General features: G+C 39.3%; 1 protein-coding gene across 2 annotated transcripts in view; it reads right to left on the bottom strand.

Moving 5' to 3' along the window:
• Nucleotides 1–22,663, bottom strand: part of chd1 (chromodomain helicase DNA binding protein 1) — a 98,554-nt gene that overhangs the window by 34,596 nt on the left and 41,295 nt on the right. For both annotated transcript variants that reach the window (XM_007893111.2, XM_007893112.2), the window contains exons 3-16: nucleotides 21,961–22,171; nucleotides 21,185–21,295; nucleotides 19,972–20,042; nucleotides 18,652–18,789; nucleotides 15,775–16,037; nucleotides 14,550–14,775; nucleotides 13,090–13,190; nucleotides 10,041–10,219; nucleotides 5,891–6,018; nucleotides 4,891–5,107; nucleotides 4,463–4,552; nucleotides 3,974–4,164; nucleotides 2,081–2,269; nucleotides 481–643 (exon numbers count right to left, since the gene is read on the bottom strand). In XM_007893111.2, coding sequence (XP_007891302.1) covers nucleotides 481–643; nucleotides 2,081–2,269; nucleotides 3,974–4,164; nucleotides 4,463–4,552; nucleotides 4,891–5,107; nucleotides 5,891–6,018; nucleotides 10,041–10,219; nucleotides 13,090–13,190; nucleotides 14,550–14,775; nucleotides 15,775–16,037; nucleotides 18,652–18,789; nucleotides 19,972–20,042; nucleotides 21,185–21,295; nucleotides 21,961–22,171 — 2,278 coding nt within the window. The remainder of the gene's footprint in view (nucleotides 1–480; nucleotides 644–2,080; nucleotides 2,270–3,973; nucleotides 4,165–4,462; nucleotides 4,553–4,890; nucleotides 5,108–5,890; nucleotides 6,019–10,040; nucleotides 10,220–13,089; nucleotides 13,191–14,549; nucleotides 14,776–15,774; nucleotides 16,038–18,651; nucleotides 18,790–19,971; nucleotides 20,043–21,184; nucleotides 21,296–21,960; nucleotides 22,172–22,663) is intronic.

The following is a 22,663-nucleotide window of genomic DNA, read 5'->3' as shown; positions in this document are numbered from 1 at the left end:
CCGAAGCCTGGTGCACGGTCAAAGAGAAAGGTCTTGAGACCGGCCTTGAAGGAGGAAAGGGAGGAAGCGGCGAAGGCACTGGGGAATAGAGTTCCAGAGCCTAGGGGCTGCAGGCCCGGCCACCGATGGTAGGGCGGTTGGGGCGGGGGATGTGGAGCAGACCGGAGCCAGAGGAACAGAGGGTACGGGCAGGTAGGTAGGGGGATAGTAGGTCGGAGAGGTAGGCGGGAGCGAGGCCGTGAATGGCCTTGTAGGTGAGGATGAGGATCTTGAATTCGATCCTCTGGGGGATGGGGAGCCAGTGGAGGCGAGCGAGGGTGGGAGTGATGTGGTCCCGAAGCCTGGTGCGGGACAGTACACGAGCTGCAGAGTTCTGAACACAAGTGTATACTTCAGTTTCAGTTGTTAAATGTAAACATAATTTTTTTTCCCCTAATATTAATTTTCTTAACTCTCTGCACACACTCCTAAAAACCATACCTGTAAGGCCTCGTGTCTGTTGTAGAAATCATTTGCTTCAGGCAATTTAATGAGGTAGCAATGGTTGCAACACTTTTTAAGTTCCATCATTATATTGAGAAAACCAGATGTGCTGCCTTTACAGCCTTTACTTAAGGCTTTGTAATTCCTGGTCAAAATCCACCTGTTACATTAAAAAAAACGATAATTAATATCATTATTATAACCCAAAACAGTGGTCTTTAATGTCAAACAATCTCGTATTACTGCCAAACTATGCAAAGCAGATTTTACAGAAAACTGGTCAAAATACAGATGTTGATTTTTTTGTAAAAAGCATTACGATGCACAACACAAAAATTTACGCAACGTTGATCAATCTTGTAACTAAAACCTGATCTAGGTATAAAAATCCTGTTACAAGTTCATTGACCCATTGAGCATTTTAATAACATGATGAACATTTCATCAGCAGAAAACATGCAACTCTGGAGATTCAAATGAGATTCCTATTTTATGATTTTTTTAAAAAAACAATTAAGATCTTAAAACATACAAAATGTACACTGGCTGGATCCAAGCACCATTTTTTTTAAAAAAAACTAGTTTAAAAACTAGAGCTTTTAGTTTAAAAACTAGAGCTGTTAAGTTTAAAAAAGAAATTAATAAAACAAAACAAAATCTATCCCCCTGAGGACGAGAAGGGGTGGAACTAAGTAAGCCGGGTCCCCTTGGAACTGGCTCCAAGGTGATGTGCTTGGCAAAGGAATGTCAGATCAAGTCAATCCTGTGTCATTGTCAATAATATGGTTCCTGTGGTCAGGGAAGTGCACAGTACTCAAGAATATGCACAGTGCTCAAGGCAAGTGCACAATGTTCAACACAAATGTATAGTTTCAGTTGTTAAATGTAAAATGATGACAGACCGGCCAGCTTCTCTTACCAACAGGACTTGGAATGGCTGACGCTCAGTTGGAGCAGGGATTCTTCCCACTCAGTTCCTGTTAACCCTGCATGTCAAACTCTAATGGCTAATGGTAGCTGCACAAACAGCAGGAAAGCTTATCAGACAGGGTTGTCATTGGCAAGCTATGAGGTTTTAGCTGATTAAACTCCAGCAGTATCCCAATGCACACTTGCCTCCAGAACCAAGCCTTGGTTCTCACCAGCCTGTGCCTAACACTCTCTGGAAAATGGCTTTCTTTCCCCCCCTTACTCCACGCCTCCTCGGCCCCCACCCTCAACTCAGGTGCAAATCTTGGTTTGTTCAGCAATTTGGGACATCCTCCTGATATGAAAGATAATATATAAATATGCAGAGCCCTGTGTATTGGAATTATGTAAGCAGTATATGTACAAATTCCATTTAGTAGCATTAAAAATAAAAAATATAATCCTTGCATTTGATATAGCACTTTTCAACGTCTTCTAGACGTCTCAAAGCACTTCACAGAATATGCTGTAAAGTGAATTGACTGTATATTTGTGGGTGAAATTATTCGATATAGTTCCGAGCACAACAATTGGTGCTCACGGAATCATAACCCAACAAAGTCAAACGGCTTCAGAAGGAGAGAAAATTAGCAAAGAAAATAAAGAATAAATTCTTATAGACCATTACTTGTAATATTGTTTCTGAAGTGCACTCATCTCCACTCGCAGGATCTGTTCAACCTTGGCAGGTAGGGATTTCTCAACATCCTTTTTCACTCTCCGCAGTAAGAATGGCTCAAGCTCCCTGTGAAGGCTTGTGTATCCGACTTCTCTTCCTTTACCATGTTCCTCTTCAAATATTTCCCAAGAAGCAAATCTTTCCCCCAAAAACAGAGAAATGTCAAAAAAAAATGCTAGTACCACTGTCAGTCATATTTCCTCTAGAAATGTTACTGCATATACATGGAATAAAACTTCAGCTCCATACATGATATAATAATTTGGTCACTCAATAATAATCCTTGCATTTGATGTAGCGCCTTATTACGCCTTTGAGACATCTCAAAATGTTTCACAGTATATACTGTAAACTGAATTGATTACATTTTGTGGGCAAAATGCGGCAGCCAATTGCGCAGTTTATGGGACACTGCTGTGGCAATTAGATGCTGCGTTTCGCCCACAAAATATACATCAACTTACTTTACAGTATGCTGTGTGAAATGCTTTGAGACTTCTCAAAGACGTGCTATATCAATTGCAAGGATTATTAATATACAATTTACTTTCTGTAAACAGCTGATGGACAAACTGCCAAACTACCTTTTTGTATAAATCTGCAGTCAAAACAAAATCTTCACTGTAGTAACATTCTTTACAATGGAATACCTGTTGTTGATTCTCATTATGCACCAAAAACAACCACTTTTTTGGTGAGTTTGTGCACAACAATCTTGAGGATACTATCTGGAGGATTCCTAGCCCAATTGTGGGGAAAATCAGGACTTCAGGAACTGCTAAACCAGCAATTTTAAACAAATGAAAAGGATCTCAACCTGCACAACCTGATCAAAAAATAATCCCAATATTAGAGTGGCATCCAATTCAAGTTTTTAATCTTACAATGCTATTGTTTATTGCAAAGTGTATATTTTGGCTATTCACAGACTCTAATAGAAACGAGTATCAAAGAATCCTTCAAGTTTTTCTCTGTCTCCATTTCATTAACTTTATTCACAATATTGCACTGCAACATTTGTAAATCTTTAAATCTAGTCTAACTTTGTAGGTGAAAGAGCTTAAAATTTTAGCTAATTCAATGTTATAATTTTTTAGATTTTGCTACTGGCTATGATTTACATTATACAGTATTGTATACACAACAGTGAATATGTTAAGTATTTAACATAATTTGAAAACGTCTGATAAAACTTTTCAAGCGTCTGATAAAACTTTTCAAACATTTGATAAAACTTCAAACATTTGATTAACTTTTCAAACGTCTGATTAACTTTTCAAACATTTGATTAACTTTTCAAACGTTTGATTGACTTTTCTACTACTCCATTTCTAATTTTCAAAAAGCTGGGGTGTTTTCGTGGCATTATTATATCACATCATCATCGAAAATTTGAGTATTTGGGAATAATAAAGTAAAAAACTTTGGCGTGAGCTGTGCATTTACTGAAAGCATAAACAATGCAAACCAAAATATACACTTTGCATTAAATAATAGTGTTATAAGATTGAAGACTCGAATTGGATGCCTCTCAAATAATGGGAATATTTTTTAAGTAAATCTTTCCACAGATTTGATCAAGTTGTGCAACTGAATAACCAAGATACTTATACATTCATAAAGATAAAAACACACACATCTAGATTATATTTCAGAAAATTGTTTTGAAATGTCCATGAAATTTCACGGATAAAAGCAACTCTGGTCAATGCTATCGACTTTTCCAGTTTCACCAAAGTTTGAAATGTATTGCCCTCGATAATGGGAACATTTCAGTCCAAATTCCCTCAATTCCTCTTTTCTCCACCCACAACAACAAACATAAATTGGCAAAACACCTACTTTTCTGGCATGATGAAACGAAGGAGGGACCAGAGTTCTTTGAGGGAGTTTTGCAGTGGGGTACCAGTGATAAGCAGCCGGTGACTGGATTTAAAATCCATCATGGTTTTATAAAGAAGAGAATCGTCATTCTTCAAGCGATGAGCTTCGTCCACACCAATGAAAGCCCAATTTACACCTCCAAGGAATGACTGAAACAAAACATCAAATTAACATGTTGAAATATTTTATTACAACATAGTAGCCTAAGGTTACTGACCATTTTCATGTTTGTAAAGTTACAACCAGAAAAAATCCCACTATATTGAACAAATTGATCATTATTCAACACTGCAATGTTTCTGTTTAACAGCCTACGTAACTATGACGATTTAAAAAACGATGTTTTCTAACACAATCATTATTTAACCTTTTTCAATATACCCCTTCATATTTTCTCCCTCCATCTTTTGAAAGCAAAAATTCATGCTAAATTGATTTAGTACCTACCTTATCTTTTAGCAAAATCTCATATGTTGTCAGTAAGATATTGAATTTCAACCTTTTATTCTGAGGATGCATCCATTCGTATGTTCTTATCTAATAGAAAAATAAACAAAAGACAACTTAATAAATGTGGCAACTTTGGTAAAACTTCCATAAAAAAGTAACAAAGTTGTGACCAAATGTGGATTTGTTCTGAAAAGATTAGATGCCATTATCCCATTTCACCTTAAGGTTTTTTCCCCTACACCACCATTCGCTTGTTGTGTTCAATGCTACTTCTACAATGATGGTTATTCAAAGATTTGAGAAAGGCTCAAATCAGAAAGGTTCAAGTTTGAGACGAGAGGGGAAAAACTGAATGTGCTCATGCAAGGGGGTGAATAACCTCCTTCTGTGCTGTAGAAGTCTATGATTATGGAATAGCAATTTACCACATTCCTGCTGCTGATATCACCCAAGTAAACAACAACGTTCATTTCGGGTGACCACAGTTCAATTTCTCGCTGCCAGGAAGTTAGCGTTGAGAGAGGAACTACTAAAAGGAAAGGTCCATACAGCTGGTGCTCATGGAACAGATAGCTGAGGAAGGAGATGGTTTGTATTGTTTTCCCAAGACCCATTTCATCAGCGAGGATAACACTATTGTTCCTGAAAGACACAGAAAACAATCAATAATCAGTAGTATAATTTTAAAACCGAGTTTAAATTTTTTTCACATGAACACACTTAAAATAAAACGCAGAGAAAAATATTCAAAAACAGTCACCAGGTGATTAAGAGCATAATAATAATAATCCTTGCATTTGATATAGCGCTTTTCATGTCTTCTAGACTTCTCAAAGCGCTTCACAGAATATACTGTAAAGTGAATTGACCGTATATTTGTGGGCGAAACGCGGCAGCCAGTTGCGTACAGCAGTGTCCCACAAACAGTTGTGGATTGAAAGTGACCAATTTATTATTGTTTTTGTTTTGGAGGGATTATTATTAGGCGTGTGGAATAAGGAAACTTGTTCAAGGTTTCGCCCTTCCGGGAATTGAACCCAGGTGTCTCACTTGCAAAGTGAGTGCTCTAATCACCGAGCTACATACATCACAGTCTAGTGCAATAGAGTCTAGTGCAATAATTCATTTCAATCATATACGACTACAGCTATACTACTAAAATAAATTACTGCACCAAACTGCATGGTGTGGACTGTATTATCGCACTGCTCAATTTTATTTTAAAATGTCATTCTCTTCCAAGAATTGTTTTTACACAAATGACACATTCAAAATGTACATCATGTATACATCACTCTCCTTCAAATTTAAAAAGATTAAATTCACCCCATCCAATTTTTTTTAAACAATCAGAAATTCCAGCACATGTAAAGCTATAAGAATAGAAGCATCAGAAGTTTTGGGCTTGCATAGAGAACCACTTACTTGCACCAAGAGTGTGCCAACCAATTTAACCCTGATAGCTGATAGTCCCGGAGCTCCAATACATCAGAACTTCCAATATATGATGGCTGTTTCTTCAGTGCAACAAATCTGGGTCTTTGCTTTAAGACCTGCATATAGCAGAAGAATCATTTGAAAGGTCATAAGTTTCAGTTATCACAAAGAACTTTATTTGCAGAAATAAGCACTCTACTTTTAAAAAAAACATATTTATTTTGTGTAGCTCAACCTTTTACAACTTGGAAATAAACAATCAATGAAACACTAAAAGCCATCTTTTATCTATTGGAGTTTAACTCTTCTCTCTTCCTTTCCCACCCCGAGGTTTGCCTCCCTTCATTTCCTCAACATCACAAAGTGGAACTAAAAAGCACTTGATAAATAACACTAATGTTTGCATTTGACAAAGCTCTTTATCAGATCATTAAAATGTCTTAAAAGGGCTTCACAGGATTTACTGTGGAGTGATTATATTTTGTAGGCAGACCATTATTATTATTATTGTCCCACAAAAATTGATTCGGACAGTCAGAATTTTTTTCATAGCCTAATTCACAAGGGAATTTCTTGAAAAACTTTAGCTAGATGTTGGTTAAGAAACAAGCGCCAATGTTTATTTGCAATAACAACTCAAATTAGTCATATCACTATCAATGTAATAAACTATCTGGAGTGTTTTTAATTATGACATGCAAGCAATACATCCTTAAACAAAACTGCAATCAGTCCTTTATTTGCAACAACAGGAAGCTCAAAAGAAAATATTGCACCATGCCATGTTGTAGTGAGATGTGAGTCAGCTCATTCAACTGAATATTTCATAACATAACATGTAGGAGCAGGAGTAGGCCATTCGGCCTTCGAGCCTGCCCCGCCATTCAATCATGGCTGATCTTCTAATCTAACTCCAGCTAATAACCTGACCCTGCCTAATCCCCATATCCCTTAATCCCTTTTACAATAAGAAATATATCTATCTCAGTCTTGAATATGTTCAAGGACTGAGCGTCAACAGCCCTTGTGGTGAGTTCCATACATTCATCACCCTTTGAGTGAACAAGTTCTTCCTCAACTCAGTGTGAAAGGGCTGGCCTCTGATTTTAAGGATGTGACCCCTGGTTTTAGTTTCTCCAACCAGGGGAAACAATCTCCCACTATCTACTCTATCATGCCCTTTGATGATCTTATAGGTTTCTATAAGATCCCCTCTAATTCTTCCATATTCTGGAGAATATAGGCCCAAATTGGTCAACCTATCCTGGTAACTCATCCCCTTCATCCCTGGTACTAACCTAGTAAATCTACACTGCACCCCCTCCAAGGCAAGTACATCCTTCCTTAAATGAGGAGACCAAAACTGGACTCTGTATTCCAGGTGTGGTCTCACCAGGGCCCTATACAGTTGCAGCAAGACTTCCCTCCTCTTATACTCTAATCCTTTCATAATGAATGCTAACATACCGTTCGCCTTCCTAATTGCTGCTGCCCCTGCAGACTAACTTTCTGTGATTGGTGTACAAGGACACCCAAGTCCCTCTGGACACTAACACATTCCAATCTCTCCCCTTCTAAAAAATAACCCACTTTACTGTTTTTGCTACCTAGGTGGATGACTTTGCTCTTCCCTACATCTTCATCTGCCACCTCCCTGCCCAATCGCCTAACCTATCTATGTCTCGCTGCATTCTTTTAATTTCAACCTCTTCCCGCCCACCCCACCCATCTTAAAGAATACAATGCACATTAGAATAAATTAGAATATACAGCACAGAAACAGGGCATTTGGCCCAACTGGTCTATGCCGGTGTTTATGGTCCACATGAGCCTCCTCCTGCCCTTCCTCAATTAAGTCTTTAAGCATAACCTTCTATTCCTTTCTCCCTCATGTACCTTTCTAGCTTTCCCTTAAATACATCTATGCTATTTGCCTCAACAACTCCTTGTGGTGGCATATTCCACATTCCCTCTACTCTCTGTGTGAAGAAATTTCTTCTAACTTCCCTATTTGATCTATTTGTGACTATCTTATATTGACTGCCCCGGGTTTTGGTCCCACAAGTGAAAACATCTTCCCTATGTCTACCCTATCAAAACCTTTTATCATTTTAAAGACCTCTATCAGGTCACCTCTCCGACCCACTATCCCCCCACGTACCTGCCGTACCCTCCGTTCCTCTGGCTCCGATCTGTTCCACATCCCCCGCCCTACCATCGGTGGCCGGGCCTTCAGCCTCTCAGCCCCGAGGCTCTGGAACTCCATCCCCCAGTGCCTTCGCCGCCTCCCCCCTTTCCTCCTTCAAGGCCGGTCTCAAGACCTTTCTCTTTGACCGTGCCTTCAGCTCCCCTCTCGACTCTCTACCCCCTCCTTGCTCCCTCCCTTCCCTCCCCTCATCCTGACCATTTCCCCCCTGCTCGGGTCCCGACCCAACTGTCCAGCGCCTTGGGACGTCCTCCCGACGTGAAAAGCTCTCTATAAATGCAATCTTGTTGTTGTTGTCAACCCTTACCTTCCTTTTCAGCCTTTCTGATAGGTATAACCTTTCAGTTCTGGGATCATCCTTGTGAATCTCCTTTGCACCCTCTGCAGTGCCTCTACATCCATTCTGTATGTGGTCTAACCAAGGTTCTATAGCAGTTCACCATAACTTTCCTGCTTTTCATTTTTATCCCTCCAAAAATGAACCCTAATGCCTGGTTTGCTTTTTTTTTTAATGGCTTTATTAACCTTTGTTGCTACTTTTAGTGAATTGTGTACATGTACCCCTTATATGTGTCCTTTGCTCCTCTACTCCATTTAGCTTTTTATTTTCCAGGATGTATGTGACTTCCTTATTTCGTCTATCAAAATGTACCACCTCACACTTTTCTACATTGAAATGCATTTGCCATTTAAATGGCCATTCAGCAAGTTTATTAGTGTCTTACTGTAATTTGTTGCAGTCCTCCTCTGTATTAACTACTCCCCCCAATTTGATATCATCCACAAATTTTAAAATTGTACTGCTGATTCCCAAATCCAAATCATTAATGTATATTGTGAACAACAGAGGTCCCAATACCAACCTTTGTGGAACACCACTGTCCACCCCCTGGTAATCTGAGTAGCTACCCTTCACATAGGAAAATAGGAATTAGGAGCAGGAGTAGGCCCCTCAAGCCTGCCCCGCGATTCAATAAGATCATGGCTGATCTTCTAACCTAACTCCATCTGCCCGCCTTGTCCCCATATCCCTTAATCCCTCTATCCTTTAGAGAAGTGTGAGGTAGTACATATTGGTAGAAGACATACATCCTGGAAAATAAAAACTTCTACTCTCTGTTTTCTGTTTTGCAGCCAGCTTGCTATCCATTCTGCTATTTCCCCCGACCCCACATGCTCTGACCTTATTCATTAGTTATGTGGTACCTTATCAAACGCCTTTTGGAAATCTAAATATATTACATCTACCACATTATCCTTGTCTACTCTTTCTGTTACCCCTTCAAAGAATTCAATGAGGTTGGTCAAGAATGACCTTCCTTTTTGAAGTCTGTGCAGCAGTGTATACTAGAATCACAGCATATTACAGCACAGAAACAGACCATTGGACCCATTAAAAAAAAGTGGAAGGGTGGGAAAACCAAAGACAACCCTTATAAGCCATTATAAACTTTATTTTGTTCAGAAATAGACATCTCAATTTGTAAATAACACTAATTACTATGTGCTGTTACATTTTCAAAAATGCTATTTAACATCACGATGTACAGGCTGACCATGTTAGAATGCATTTCGGCTGAACTTGGATTCACTTAGTCTACTATGGACCTACTATACTCAAAGTGTGTTACTCCAGCTCCACGTGCTAAAATTGGCCGACTTCTGGGTTATCAGGTCACCATTGACTTCATTTCCTGCTTGTTGATCATAAGAAGCATCAATGTCAATTTCTGTATGCTACCCAAAAAAGTAGGAAGTGACATAAGCAGCCAAACAACCCAGACATCTACCATTTTTCCACCTTTCAGAAGCATTCCGAAGCCACCGTGCGAGAAGAGAGCTATATAAATGCATGGTGTAGAATGTTGCCCCTGAGATATTGGGCTGCACTGTAAAGAAATTTGTGAACAGATTAACTTGTATTTTGCATACCTTGCATTCCTTAAAAGGGATGGTTTTCGATTGGTTCCGGTTCATATATGCGTCAATGTACGATTTAAACTTTCTGCTAATAAGACCTCCATCTTCCCAGCTGCATTCAGAGTATGAAAGGCCTTGCCATTTGCATAAGTAGTCTGGAAAACCTGATACACCTTTCTGGTTGGAGTGGGCTGAAAATAATAATCATTATTAAAATGTTGTGTTAAATTTAGTGCTAAAAACACAAATCTCTGGGGAAAAGAATCATACATCTACTTTTTACAGCGAATTTCTAATTTTTTTCTTTGTTTACAGTGTTATTCACCATTATTAACTAGCCTTTCACAAGACACTGAACAAGTTTCATCAGAGAAAAATTCTGTATGTGAATCCAAGGTTGTGCGACATACACAACAGACTTGTCTCTCGCCTGACCCGCCCTACCATCGGTGGCCGGGCTTTCAGCCTCTCTGCCCCCACACTCTGGAAGTTCATCCTACGGTCCCTTTGCCTCGCTTCCTCCCTTGCCTCCTTCAAGGTCGGTCTTAAGACCTTTCTCTTCGACCGTGCCTTTGGTCTCCCTCCCACCTCTCTGCCTTCCCTCACCCCTACACACCACCCCCCCTCCCCCATGCTCGGGCCCCGACACCTGACTGTTCAGCGCTTTGGGACGTCTTCCTGACGTGAAAGACGCTCTTTAAATGTAATTTTGTTGCTGTTGTCGTTGTCATGAAGAAACCCAAGTGCTTATGCACTTTCCTTTGCTTATGCATTGGAGTGTTGCTGTTGGGAGGACGAATCTTAAAAGCACTATTCATTGTAAGTATTTATTGACAGACTTTTTAGTAAATATTTACTTTACTGGACTCTTCCATGGGTTTGTTTGATTACCATCCTCTGCCAAGTATTTCTCATCCAATACCATAAAGTTGCCTTTTTAAAAACAAAATGCCTGTCAAAGCAACAAATAAATGAATCTGGCAGAAACACTGCAAGGGATTTCCCCAAGTTAAAATCATTCTCTCCTCCTACTCCTTGAATGTCTGCTTCAATCTTTGTGGAACGAAATAAAGGATAGAGGGATTAAGGGATTTGGGGTTAAGGCGAGCAGATGGAGTTAGGTTAGAAGATCAGCCATGATCTTATTGAATGACGGGGCAGGCTCGAGAGGCAGAATGGCCTACTCCTAATTCCTATGTTCCTATGTAAATGGCCTACAGAGCACCACAGAGGCCCAGAAGGACAAACAATTTGGAAAAGGCTTAAAATAAAATGGGATGTAATCAGTTAAGTACTTCTCTGAAAACAAACCTCTCCTTAAAATCATGGAAGTACTGTCTAAGTGAGTAAACATTATTACAAAAATAAAAGCAGAACCAGTCATAAAGTATTAGTCAAAGCCTTCTCTGCTTTTAAAAGCACATTCAAACAAAAAACACTTTCAAACAAAATGATTAAAAGTACACATAATGTTTGTTGCCAACTAGATCTGCTGGTAGATGTGGCTCAAGGTGAGGTAGTTAATCTTGAACCAGCATGGAGTTACAGTATTCATGTCTAAACAGTATCAGATAAGCCCAAATCTATTTTTTTGGTCACCGTGATTAAGATAAGAGTTCCACATATGTATACAACAACAACAACAAGATTCCATTTATAGAGCGCCTTTCACATCGGGAGGACATCCCAAGGCGCTGTACAGTTGGGTCAGGACCTGAGCAGGGGGGAAATGGTCAGGGTGAGGGGAGGGAAGGGAGGGAGCGAGGAGGGGTAGAGAGTCGAGAGGGGAACTGAAGGCACAGTCAAAGAGAAAGGTCTTGAGACCGGCCTTGAAGGAGGAAAGGGAGGAGGCGGCGAAGGCACTGGGGGATAGAGTTCCAGAGCCTCGGGGCTGAGAGGCTGAAGGCCCGACCACCGATGGTAGGGAGGTTGGGGCGGGGGATGTGGAGCAGACCGGAGCCAGAGGAACGGAGGGTACGGGCAGGTAGGTAGGGGGATAGTAGATCAGAGAGGCAGGACGGAGCGAGGCCGTGAATGGCCTTGTAGGTGAGGATGAAGATCTTGAATTCGATCCTCTGGGGGGTGAGGAGCCAGTGGAGGCGAGCGAGGGTGGGAGTGATGTGGTCACGAAGCCTGGTGCGGGACAGTACACGAGCTGCAGAGTTCTGAATGACCTGCAGCTTGTGGAGGGAGGTGCCGGGAAGGCCGGCGAGGAGAAGGTTCCCATAGTTCAGATGATAAAGGCGTGGACCAGAGTTTCAGCAGCGTGAGGGGGGCGGTAGTGCCGTAGTCTGACGATGTTCCGGAGACCACCTATATATGGAAATTTTCCTGGATGGAATGCACACCCTCTCCAAAGAGGGATGCACCTGACTTACTCTCACCTCATTCGGGAGACGAGAGTCAATGCCTGAAGACCGCAGCATGTATGTTGGGGGACTGCTAGAATTTAACCAGTTAAAGTGGCATAGCTCACAATTGAAATCACTGTGTGGCAACCTTCCTGCAGCTTGGCCAGCTCGGCTTGCTGGATTAACAGCTGAGTAGAAAGAATCCCTGCCCCCACTGGTCCTTCCAAATCCAGATTGGCTGTCCTGTCATCAGCAGTGCCCTAGAGTACTGCAGACCTGCCTTATTCCACTAAATTATTGAGAATGTGAAACTATTAACAATCACCGTGCTTGCTTCTTTAAACATTTGGATTGATGGCATCTGCTTTGCTTGATTTGATTTTGATGGCATAGCAATATTCAAAGCTACAGTGGGTGGGTTCCAACGCTTCATCATTAAACTGTCATATATAGAACTTGGTTGTCCAATTGTTTATCCCACAAATCATAACTCTGCCCAGCAGACATTTCAGATTCAGTCATAATCTAGCATTTATTTAAGAGAATGTATCAATGCAAGAGATTTTTTTTATATAAAAAAGTATAGTTTGAGAATACTCAGCCTCAGTAATACCTATAAATAAGATATCCACATAGTTACTTAGTTCAGACAATGTAGCTCTAACTATATCCTACCTGGGATGTTGGTTAATACTTTCATAAAGTCTTACCAATTATTCGCTCCACAAATTGATACTGACTGTGCAAGTCATCTACCAGCTCCTGCTGACAGTTGAAGTATTCTATGTCTTCAGGAGATGCTGCTTTCAGCCTAGAAGGTTAATTTTAATTAAAGTGTTAGATTAAAAAAAAACATTTTTAAGAATAATCAAGGTGAATTTCAGTTACCTTATTTGGAAATCTCTAAAGACTCTGGAACAATACTTTATTCGGGCCAAGCGGAAGGATGCTTGGTTTAATCTGCTCATTTCATAACATGGGGTCTATAATACACCATGTGTAAACACCAGAATTACCTGCAATACTTTTCATTGGTTGTTAATTGCACAATGAAGGGCATTTGTAATTCCCTCTGTACATGTTTACACGAGACACATACTCATGAGTTTAAACACTGCATACAATAGCTTTAACTGCCTAAGAACAATGAATACGATACTGTTTGCTTCTGAACACGAAACAATTTCTTCAGTGGTGTACTGAAGGGTCCAGGTTTGTATGGATCCTTTTAATAAGCAAAGTATTCCACTCCCATCCCCAAACCAAACACCGAGAGCTTACAGGAAAACCATAATAAGGGAGGACATTTAAGTGACACTTAAGACTCCAGTTAAGACATGAATAATCAGATGGCCTTATACACCCACCTTATCCAATGAAAACACATTTTTATTAATATACAATAAATCCCAACAATACAAATTTACATTTATATAGTTTGTTAGAAGTGCGAGCACGTCTTATGGCACTTAACAGTACTGGCTGGGCACCTGGGCCTGGCAGCCAAAGTGGGCGGGGAGGGAAAATATGACTGAAAGCTCAGACAGAGATAAGTCTTGAGATGGACCTTAAAACAAGTTGAGGGAAGGATCGAATTGGAGGGACTCTGGAATGAAGTCCCAGAGAGTGAGGGCAGAAAGCCTGAAAGCTCGCAAGGAGTATTGTAAACAGTTAAACAGAACAAAGTCAAACACAAACAGGTCAAGTGTTTGTGCCTGCCAGGCTTCCTTTTTAGTTGGAAATAACTACTTTTTGGATTGGTCTGTGACATATGTGAAAACCCATCACCATGCTTAAGAGTATTTCAGAATTTCACACATGTATGTATGAATATTTCCCATCATCTGGAATGGTGTGCAGTCTCTCCCTAGAGGGATGCACCCTTTCTTCTGGAAAATATTAGGCACCCATTGGGAACAGCCAAGTCCAGGGAACACTAGAATGTGTGTTGGGATATTTCTGGAGTTTAATCAACTAAACCCAAATAGCCTGTCCTTTCAAACACTTTCTGGCAAACTTTGTGCTGCTTATCCAGCTAGGACCACCATAATACCAGTTAGGACTTTGGCTTGAAGGGTGAACAGGAGCAGAGTGGGAAGAAACCCTACTATTAGTGACTGGTCTGCTGGCTCATGACTCAGGCTATCACAATTTCACTTGCATAACTTACCATCGTTTCTTGTCTTCCTCCTTTTTCTTGTAGTTCTCCAGTTTTTTCATTCCTTTTGTGTTTTGTTGCAAAAGTGTTTCTTCGCTCTCCCAGGTGTTGTGGAGGTGAGACCATCCCTTCCATTTGATCAAGTACTGACATTCGCCTACCTCCTTCAAGGGATCAAACCCGAAATTGGGATTACCCTCAGCCTCTACCGCATAGACAGTGGTGGCAGCACCAGTTGCTAAATAATAAAAATAAATTAAAAGTGAGAAACATTTTTAAAAAATCTATACAGCTATTCTACTACACTTTTTATTAAAATAACTTGTTTGCCAAAATAAAAGTAAATCCATTTTAACAAATTAATATGTAACAAATGTTAACCCTTTGAATGCAAAAATCAAGAGAACAGAAGTACGTAACTAAATATAAATAAATAAATGTATGTACTTATAAATGAACAATATAAAATTGTAGTAAAAAGCAACAATTTACACTTATATAGCATCTTTTGAAGAGGTCGGGAGGAGGCCTCAAAGCACTTTACACAGCTGTCCAGATACCTGAGCTGGAGGAAGATGGGAGGGGAGGACAGGAAAATGAAAAAATAGTCAAAAGATGGGCTTTAATAGTGGGGAGGGAAAGGGTGAGGCGAAGGCACTCTAGGATGCAATTCCAGAAATTTGGACAGAATGGCTGAAAGCCATTGATTGTGGCATGAATCATGTGGGGAACATGAAGAAGGGTGATGTCAACTGAGCAGAGGGAACGGTTAGGGTTGCAGATGTTGAAGAGCTGATATTCTCCCAAACACTCTGTTGCAATAGTATTCATACAGAACATATGTAGTCTGAATCACTGCTTTCATGTTGTATCCCACGAGTTTTTCCCGCCTCACTTGAAGGCACTGATCCTTGCAGCCAGGTGGTTGTGCAGATGTCAGATGCCCTTGCCAACCTCATCTTAATGACCATTCTTCACATGTGAATTTAGATAGATTGAGGGAGAGTACGGGTATGTTATTCAATGGTGAGGACACATCACATTCAAACCCGCTAATGTCTTCACTCAGCACCCATACACTTTTGCAGCACAGATCACAAAGCAGAGATAGTTTGGGCACGCAAACGGATTGTGAAGATGATGACAGACAAGCCCAATCTTTGGCTATCCACATGTATTAGATAAATAGGCCAATCTACGCTGCTAATTCTCACCAATAATTATTTATACAGCATACCTCCTTTCTTCCCTTTTCGAGAATCCATCAATCTTTCTAGTGTCTCAAATTCTTCCTCTTCCTCCAGGGGAGGAGGAACATCTTCCCCACACATTTCAACCAAGTCATCAGAATCAGTTTTGGCATCTTCATCTTCCTTGTAGCTGACGTTTACCGTTGCCTGGCGACGAGAAGCCCTTTTATCATCAGGTCCATCGTCATCATCTGATGATTCAGTCTGTTTCTTCAATACCTTACCCTTCTTCACACTTTTTGTTTTAGCCCTTTGTTAATTACAAAACAAAATTGCAAAGTTACCGGTGTTCAGAAAAACTGTACATTTTCTCTGTATTATGAAGTCCTGTAGCTTTGTGGTTAGAATATTCGTCTCGCAAGTGAGAGGACCTGGATTCGATCCCCGGGCGGGGCGAACATTGGGCAAGTTTCCTTACTCCATATGCCTCGGTTTACCTAGCAATAAGTAGGAATCTGGTTGTTAGTCGACTTGCTGATCCCGTTTCCGGGGGCAATTATCCCTTCAGAAAAAAAATAAGAACTTGTTCACTCAATCCCAAACTGTTTGTGGGAAACTGCTGTGTGCAATTAATTGGCTGTAGCGTTTCACCCACAAAATGTACGGTCAATTCACTTTACAGTACATTCTGTGAACCAATTTGAGTTGCCTTGAACACGTGATAAGGTGCTATCTAAAAAGACAGGACTATTATTATTATAATTCACATATCACTCAAACTGTGAGAAAGTACCAATAGTCATTCTAAAATGATCACTGAATGAAAGTGGGGCGGAAAGAGGAAAACATTGAACTATTTGAAGTTAACACAGTTTAGGATACTATTACACACCTCAAATTTCAAGCTACAATAAAGTCCTGATACTTTGTCACTCCAAGGGAAGAGCTCAGTGACCAGTTACTTGGAGTGGCAAGTTAGGCATATGTATAAATACAAAAATAAATGCAGCTGGGATCGTCACAGCATGATGATTTAAGTGGTAGTTATATTACGCCAAAGTCGAATTATCAGGAATGTACTATAGTTTAAAAACAACTAGATAAACATACAGCAACAAGGACAACAATAGATGTAGCTGAACTGAGACCATTAATGAGTCATCTGAAATACAGTTGAAGCTGAAGTGTGTGGGCTGTGTGGTTGCTTTAATACCCTGGAGTTTTGTTCAATGTCTTTGGGCATGAAAGAAACTTCACAAGAGCTTTATCATTGCAAGTTATCTGTGGTTTGTTGTCTGCCTCAAACTACAACTCTCTTAGTACAAATTATTTCGTTTTTATCAAAAAGAGCTCTCAGCATTTTTGCTTGGTCAGCAGGATGTCAGACATGGGTTAAACCCACTACCACGCTTACGAATTTCCAAACCAGACAGTACCACACATGCAAGCCATCTCCCTTTAAATTATCTCGTATCTGGAATGAAGCTGTTCACTCTGGTTACCTAATTCTGGAGAGGATTAAAATATTTTTTACATTTGATACAATACCTTTCATGTCAGAAGGACATCTCAAACATTTCACAGGAATCGCTTTAAAGTATAGCAACCATGTGATAAGGCACTATATCAAACGCATGGATTATTATTATTTTTACGGGCAGCTTTGCCCCACAAACAGCCATGAAGTGTGGGGGACTGTCGCCAGGAAACTCAGGGAAATTCTCTTTTTGAACAGGAAGGCAAAAATGCAGTGCACCATCCACTACCTCTATTGAGATTTCTACCTAGAGTGGAAGTCCAAAGTTAGGTCCAGGATCCCAGTGTACATGTTGGAATACTGCTGGAGTTTTAACGAGCTACAACAACATAGCGTGTCTTTGAGAGAACTCTCTGGCAAGCTTCCTAATGCTTGTGCAGCTCGGACCATCCAGCATGTTAGGGATTTGACTTACAGGGTTATAGAAGCCTACTGGGAAGAATCCCTGCTCTTAGCAGCCTTTCTGTTCCTCCAAGTGCTGCCGACGAGCCAAGCTGGCTAGTCTGTCAAACTGTCTCAGGAATGGGCGATCAAGACCACCACAGAGGGTTGGCTCAATTCTGACATTTCGTTGCTGAGCCCATCACCTAGCTAATTTGTATATAAACACAGTGCAAATAAGTCAAATAAACATTGATAAAATAGGATAAATAATTTCAGTATGAAATAGTTATCTGAAAACATAAATCATTTAAAATGTAGGACATAGATCATGCCTTTCCATGTGAGCTTTTCTGGTAGAAAGAGGAGAAAAACAGAATGTGATGGACATATTGAAACCTACATCCATCCAGAAATATCACCTGAATACCCACATTTCAAAAATCCCCAAAATTGCTATTGTATGTGGAAGATCAGCTTTGCATCAAAAATGAACACCACTGCTTCTCTAAAAAGCAAATGTTCATTATATGTCACATCTATTTAACTTATCCAAGAGGATCTATGCAGCAAGGAGGAAGGAGCATTGTTTTAGCCAATGAAAATAAATGTGTGGCGATATGAGGTGATTAAAGAGGAAACTATAATGTTCAAATGATTAAAGCATGTTTTCTTCACATGAGCACAATAGGTACAAATATTATTTTATTACAGCACTTTCCCTTATTTTTACAGTAACTGGAACCAGTCACCTCCTGCACTCAGCTGCTATGTAAAACAGATAATGTTAACATAACATTTGTAGTTTTACAACAGTGTTTGAATGTTAAAGCAGCTCAATTGGGCTTAGCAGCGATGGGAGCTTTGGACAAGCTCGAGAAATGAATTGGAGCTGCCTAGTTTGTAGGATATTAGTTTAGTATTTGCTGTATACTCTCTAAAGTCAGACAACTCTGGTTCTGTTCAGAGTGTCCAGAGCAACTAAATTGTTTCCTGAAACATTTACCTGTTCTGGGGTTTCCTGCTTTTGACTTTGTTGGTGGGCTGATAGTCAGATTCACTGTCTCCTGAGGTACTCTTATGTTGACCTTCCTCCTCCTCTTCCTCCTCTTCAGACCCAGTACCAGACATTTGCCAGTCTTCACTAGAGGGATTAAAACAGCAGCAGTTATTTGAAAAACTTACAAATTCATCAAAAAACAATTAGATGGATATGTGTATATATATATAATTATATATAACATATATATATTGGGAACTGGTCAATTTCTGCAAATAGTATGAACATGGATAATGCACAACATTTTCACAACCATAGGGATAAAGTACATTTTTGCTTGATTCCGCTAATCTAAAATATATATATATGTATATGTTTGCTCCTTCCCACCCACAATACATTTGCAAAAAATACTTAAATCTTTGGATGCCAGTAGGGACCCATGCAGTTTACAATAGTTGTATGGGTTTTATTTTATCTTCCAGCATTCAAGCTATTTGAGGTTTGAAAAGTTTACAAAAATCCATACTATAATAAAGCAATCCAATGCAAACTTTTGAAACAGAATCTGAATTAAAGGTCGAGGATTAGCCATCTAGAACCATACTGGCACAGATATTATTGGGCGGAAATGAGAATTCAGCAAAGAATTGGGGTAGAAAAATAGCCCTGATGACAATGACAGTAAAAAGTTCCAAATGCAGACCATTGTCGGACTATTATTAGAAAAACCCCAAATTTAACAAATTTAACAAAGTAAAGTACTGACAAGCAATTGCTTTTCTGCTTTAGACAAAGAAATGTCAAGCCACGTGTATCATGCCTTGGGGCATCCTCGCGACATGAAAGGCGCTTTACAAATGTAATTTTGTATTGTATTACACTGTTAAAAGATTTAAGGAAAGGACTCTAAAAACAGAAGAATAGGATTACCTAAATAAGTTGATAACTCAATTGGAACAATTTTTAAAAAAAGTTAAAAATTAAGTTGTGAATATAAAAGAAATTAAATATATACAGCTGGTAAATTGCCATTTAGGATAGACAGCAGCATCTATTAAAAAGGTACTTAGAGAGCACTGTGTATCTGAAAAATCATCAGTAAGCTTATCAAAGTTTTACTTTGGGAAGAGCAAAATAGTTGTATTATAATAGTATTTTAATACATTTGTTGTACCTTTATTGGAATCAAGAGATCTCAGGTGAAATCTTCCAATTTACCTTAATACAAGCTGATTTTCTTCATTCATAAACTGAGTTTCAGGAAAATTATTCATTGCATTTTTACAAAAAATCCTGACTTTCATCAACAGGACCCAGACTTACTCTCTGTGTTTCTTGTGTTTAGTAGTGCTTTCACTGGAAGATTCATCATCAGACCCTTCACTACTAGAAGACTGCGGAAACAACCATAAAACACATTTTAAAATGAATTGTTATGAAAGACTGTAAACAGTCATGAAATCTGAACAATATTCACATTACACTGTGAAACCAGTAATTACAATGTAACTGGCTTCAAAGCAAGCATGTCACGACTCCTCATTGGGAAGATTTACTGTTTTTCACAGATGTCACAAACCCAAGACCTATTTCAATTGTATGATGCAGGTAAAGGTTAGAAATCAAGTCTAGGTTTATACCTTTACATACTCTAATAGATGCAACAAAAACAAATCTCAAGCTCAAATATGTGTTAAAATTGACTTCTCTCCACAAACAACAACAAAATTACATTTGTATACAACAAATTTGACTTCAGAAATTTATATTTACTTATACTGATCAATTTGACTTCTGTAACTTGTATTTGTATACACCCATTTAGTGCTGTTTATTTATGAAGACTAATCATTCTGAAAATAGATTTTAAGATGCCCAAATGCTGTGAGATTTAAATTAATTTATTTTTCTTCTCATTCCACAATGATTTGCTGATAGCTGCAACTCAAACTTTGCATGGGTTTTCTCCAAATGAACAGAAATAAAGATTAAGAAGTATTACAATTCAGACACCTAAGGCCTCACTATAACTGGATGTAAATACTTAATAGCATTTTAAGGATTATCTCCTTTTTGTCAAACAAACTGGATAAGGAGAGGCTTCCAGCATTAATCATTTTGAAATTTAATAGGAAGTCCAAATATGCATTTAAAAATGATCATCAAGCAAAATTAGGCTTCTTAGAAGGCACAAAAGACCTCTGCAACGTATTCTGATACACCAATATCAAATACAAATGCAAAAGGTTGGAATGAAAGCACGACTATAAGAGGAATTTCGGTTCAAAATTTCCTTTTTAGGAAAACTCACTTATCAATTTGACTTCAGAAATCAACAACTTAAATGTACTCCCAATTTAAACAAAATGATTCTTCCGGAAAGTAGATGTAACGTAAACTCTTTCCTCTCCCTTGTGGGATTGGCTATAAACACAGGTATTATATTGTTTACACTTTCAAAGTTCATTAATTCCTTGCTCCAGTGAATTAGTATCTGAACAGCCTTTAGGCTTCTGATTTTAAATAAACTTCCTACCTCCTCTGAGCCATTGTTTGATGACAATTGCTGCTGCTGTAGCTGTTGCTGCTGTTTCCTGATCATGGCAGATCTCTGAACAGCTAAAATACTTGGATGAGATTTCCAAAACTGCGACAGAATAAAATGAAGTGGGTCACAAATTCAAACTTACAAATGGTCACATAATAACATATCTTAACCCTTCAAAGTGTCACTGGTGCAATGAGACTACAATTTCAGGCAGTGGTAGATCATCTACTGCACACATCTAAATTTTTGCAAGATTCCTTTTTTGGATTTCTCTCTAAATCCTTTTAGTTAACAGGAATGTATCTAGTTCCCTCTAGAAACATTTTATAGTTTATTGTACGACCGTGTGTTCTGGTATTCGGTTCCATATGCAGATCATCTCGTAAGCAACTTCAGAGGAAAGAGACAAGACTATTGGGTAGAGAGATGCAGATAAAATGTAATGCAGAAAACTGTGAGATTATATATTTAGGGAGGAAGAATAAGGAAACTTGGCCACTCATTACGGGATGTCACTGTGGCAGATTAGCTGCACATTTACCATAACCATTGACAGTGCTTTTGTTCATCTTTTCCCTTGCCACCTTCTTCAGCTCCCACCCCAGCTCAGGTGCACAGCCAACAATATCAAGTGCTTTGAGACATCCTCCTGGCATGAAAGGTGCTGTATAAATGTGAATTGTACTGTACTGTGTATTTGTAAAGTGTTTGACAAGATTATTTTCATGTGAAAAGCACGTATATAAATGCAAGTCATCGTTCACCTCTGCTCCATCGGTTTTGGGGACTTTGCTCTCAGCTGGTCTCTTCCCTCTGGATGATGATGCATTACTTCTTGAACCTGATGTATCAGAATCGGATTGGCTGCCTGAGTCTGAGCCACTGTCAGAGTCACTGGAGTCATTGCTATCGGAACGGCTGCTGCTGCCATCACTGCTGCTCCCTGAACTCGAACCAGATTCCTTGTCTGATTGACTGAAAAATAACCACCAAAAGAAAATCAATCAACACACAAAGCTTTATCAAATCTTATGCTCCTGTTATATACAGTAAATACTTTCAAGTTTCCAATAATATACTCATGTCCACACAATAACTTAAGGAAAATATTGATGCCTGGCTATCATTCTTTAATACTTCCACAGTGAATGTATTATAGGTTTTAAGAAAACCTGCTCCACTGACGACTGTTACTGCTGCTGCTAATGTAACCTAAAATGAGAAGCTGGGATGTGAGCACAGCATTCCTACATCCATTATATTTGTTTGCTGGCTTTAAATGCTGATATAAACCCTACAACTTGGACCCATCTGCGGGTTCAGATGGAAGTTAAAGATGCCATACCATTATTCGAAAAGAGAAAAGATGTCCTCCCCGGGTCCTGGCCAACAATCCCCCAAATAAAATTAGTAATTCGCTCTTGGTGCGCCATTGCTGCAAATTGGTTGGTGTACTTGCCTAAAAAT

The sequence above is a fragment of the Callorhinchus milii genome, unplaced genomic scaffold (genome assembly GCF_018977255.1).
Source record: "Callorhinchus milii isolate IMCB2004 unplaced genomic scaffold, IMCB_Cmil_1.0 Scaffold1, whole genome shotgun sequence".
NCBI classification, from domain to species: domain Eukaryota; kingdom Metazoa; phylum Chordata; class Chondrichthyes; order Chimaeriformes; family Callorhinchidae; genus Callorhinchus; species Callorhinchus milii.
The sequence above is the reverse complement of the archived record's forward strand: the minus strand, read 5'-3'. Positions and strand labels throughout refer to the sequence as shown.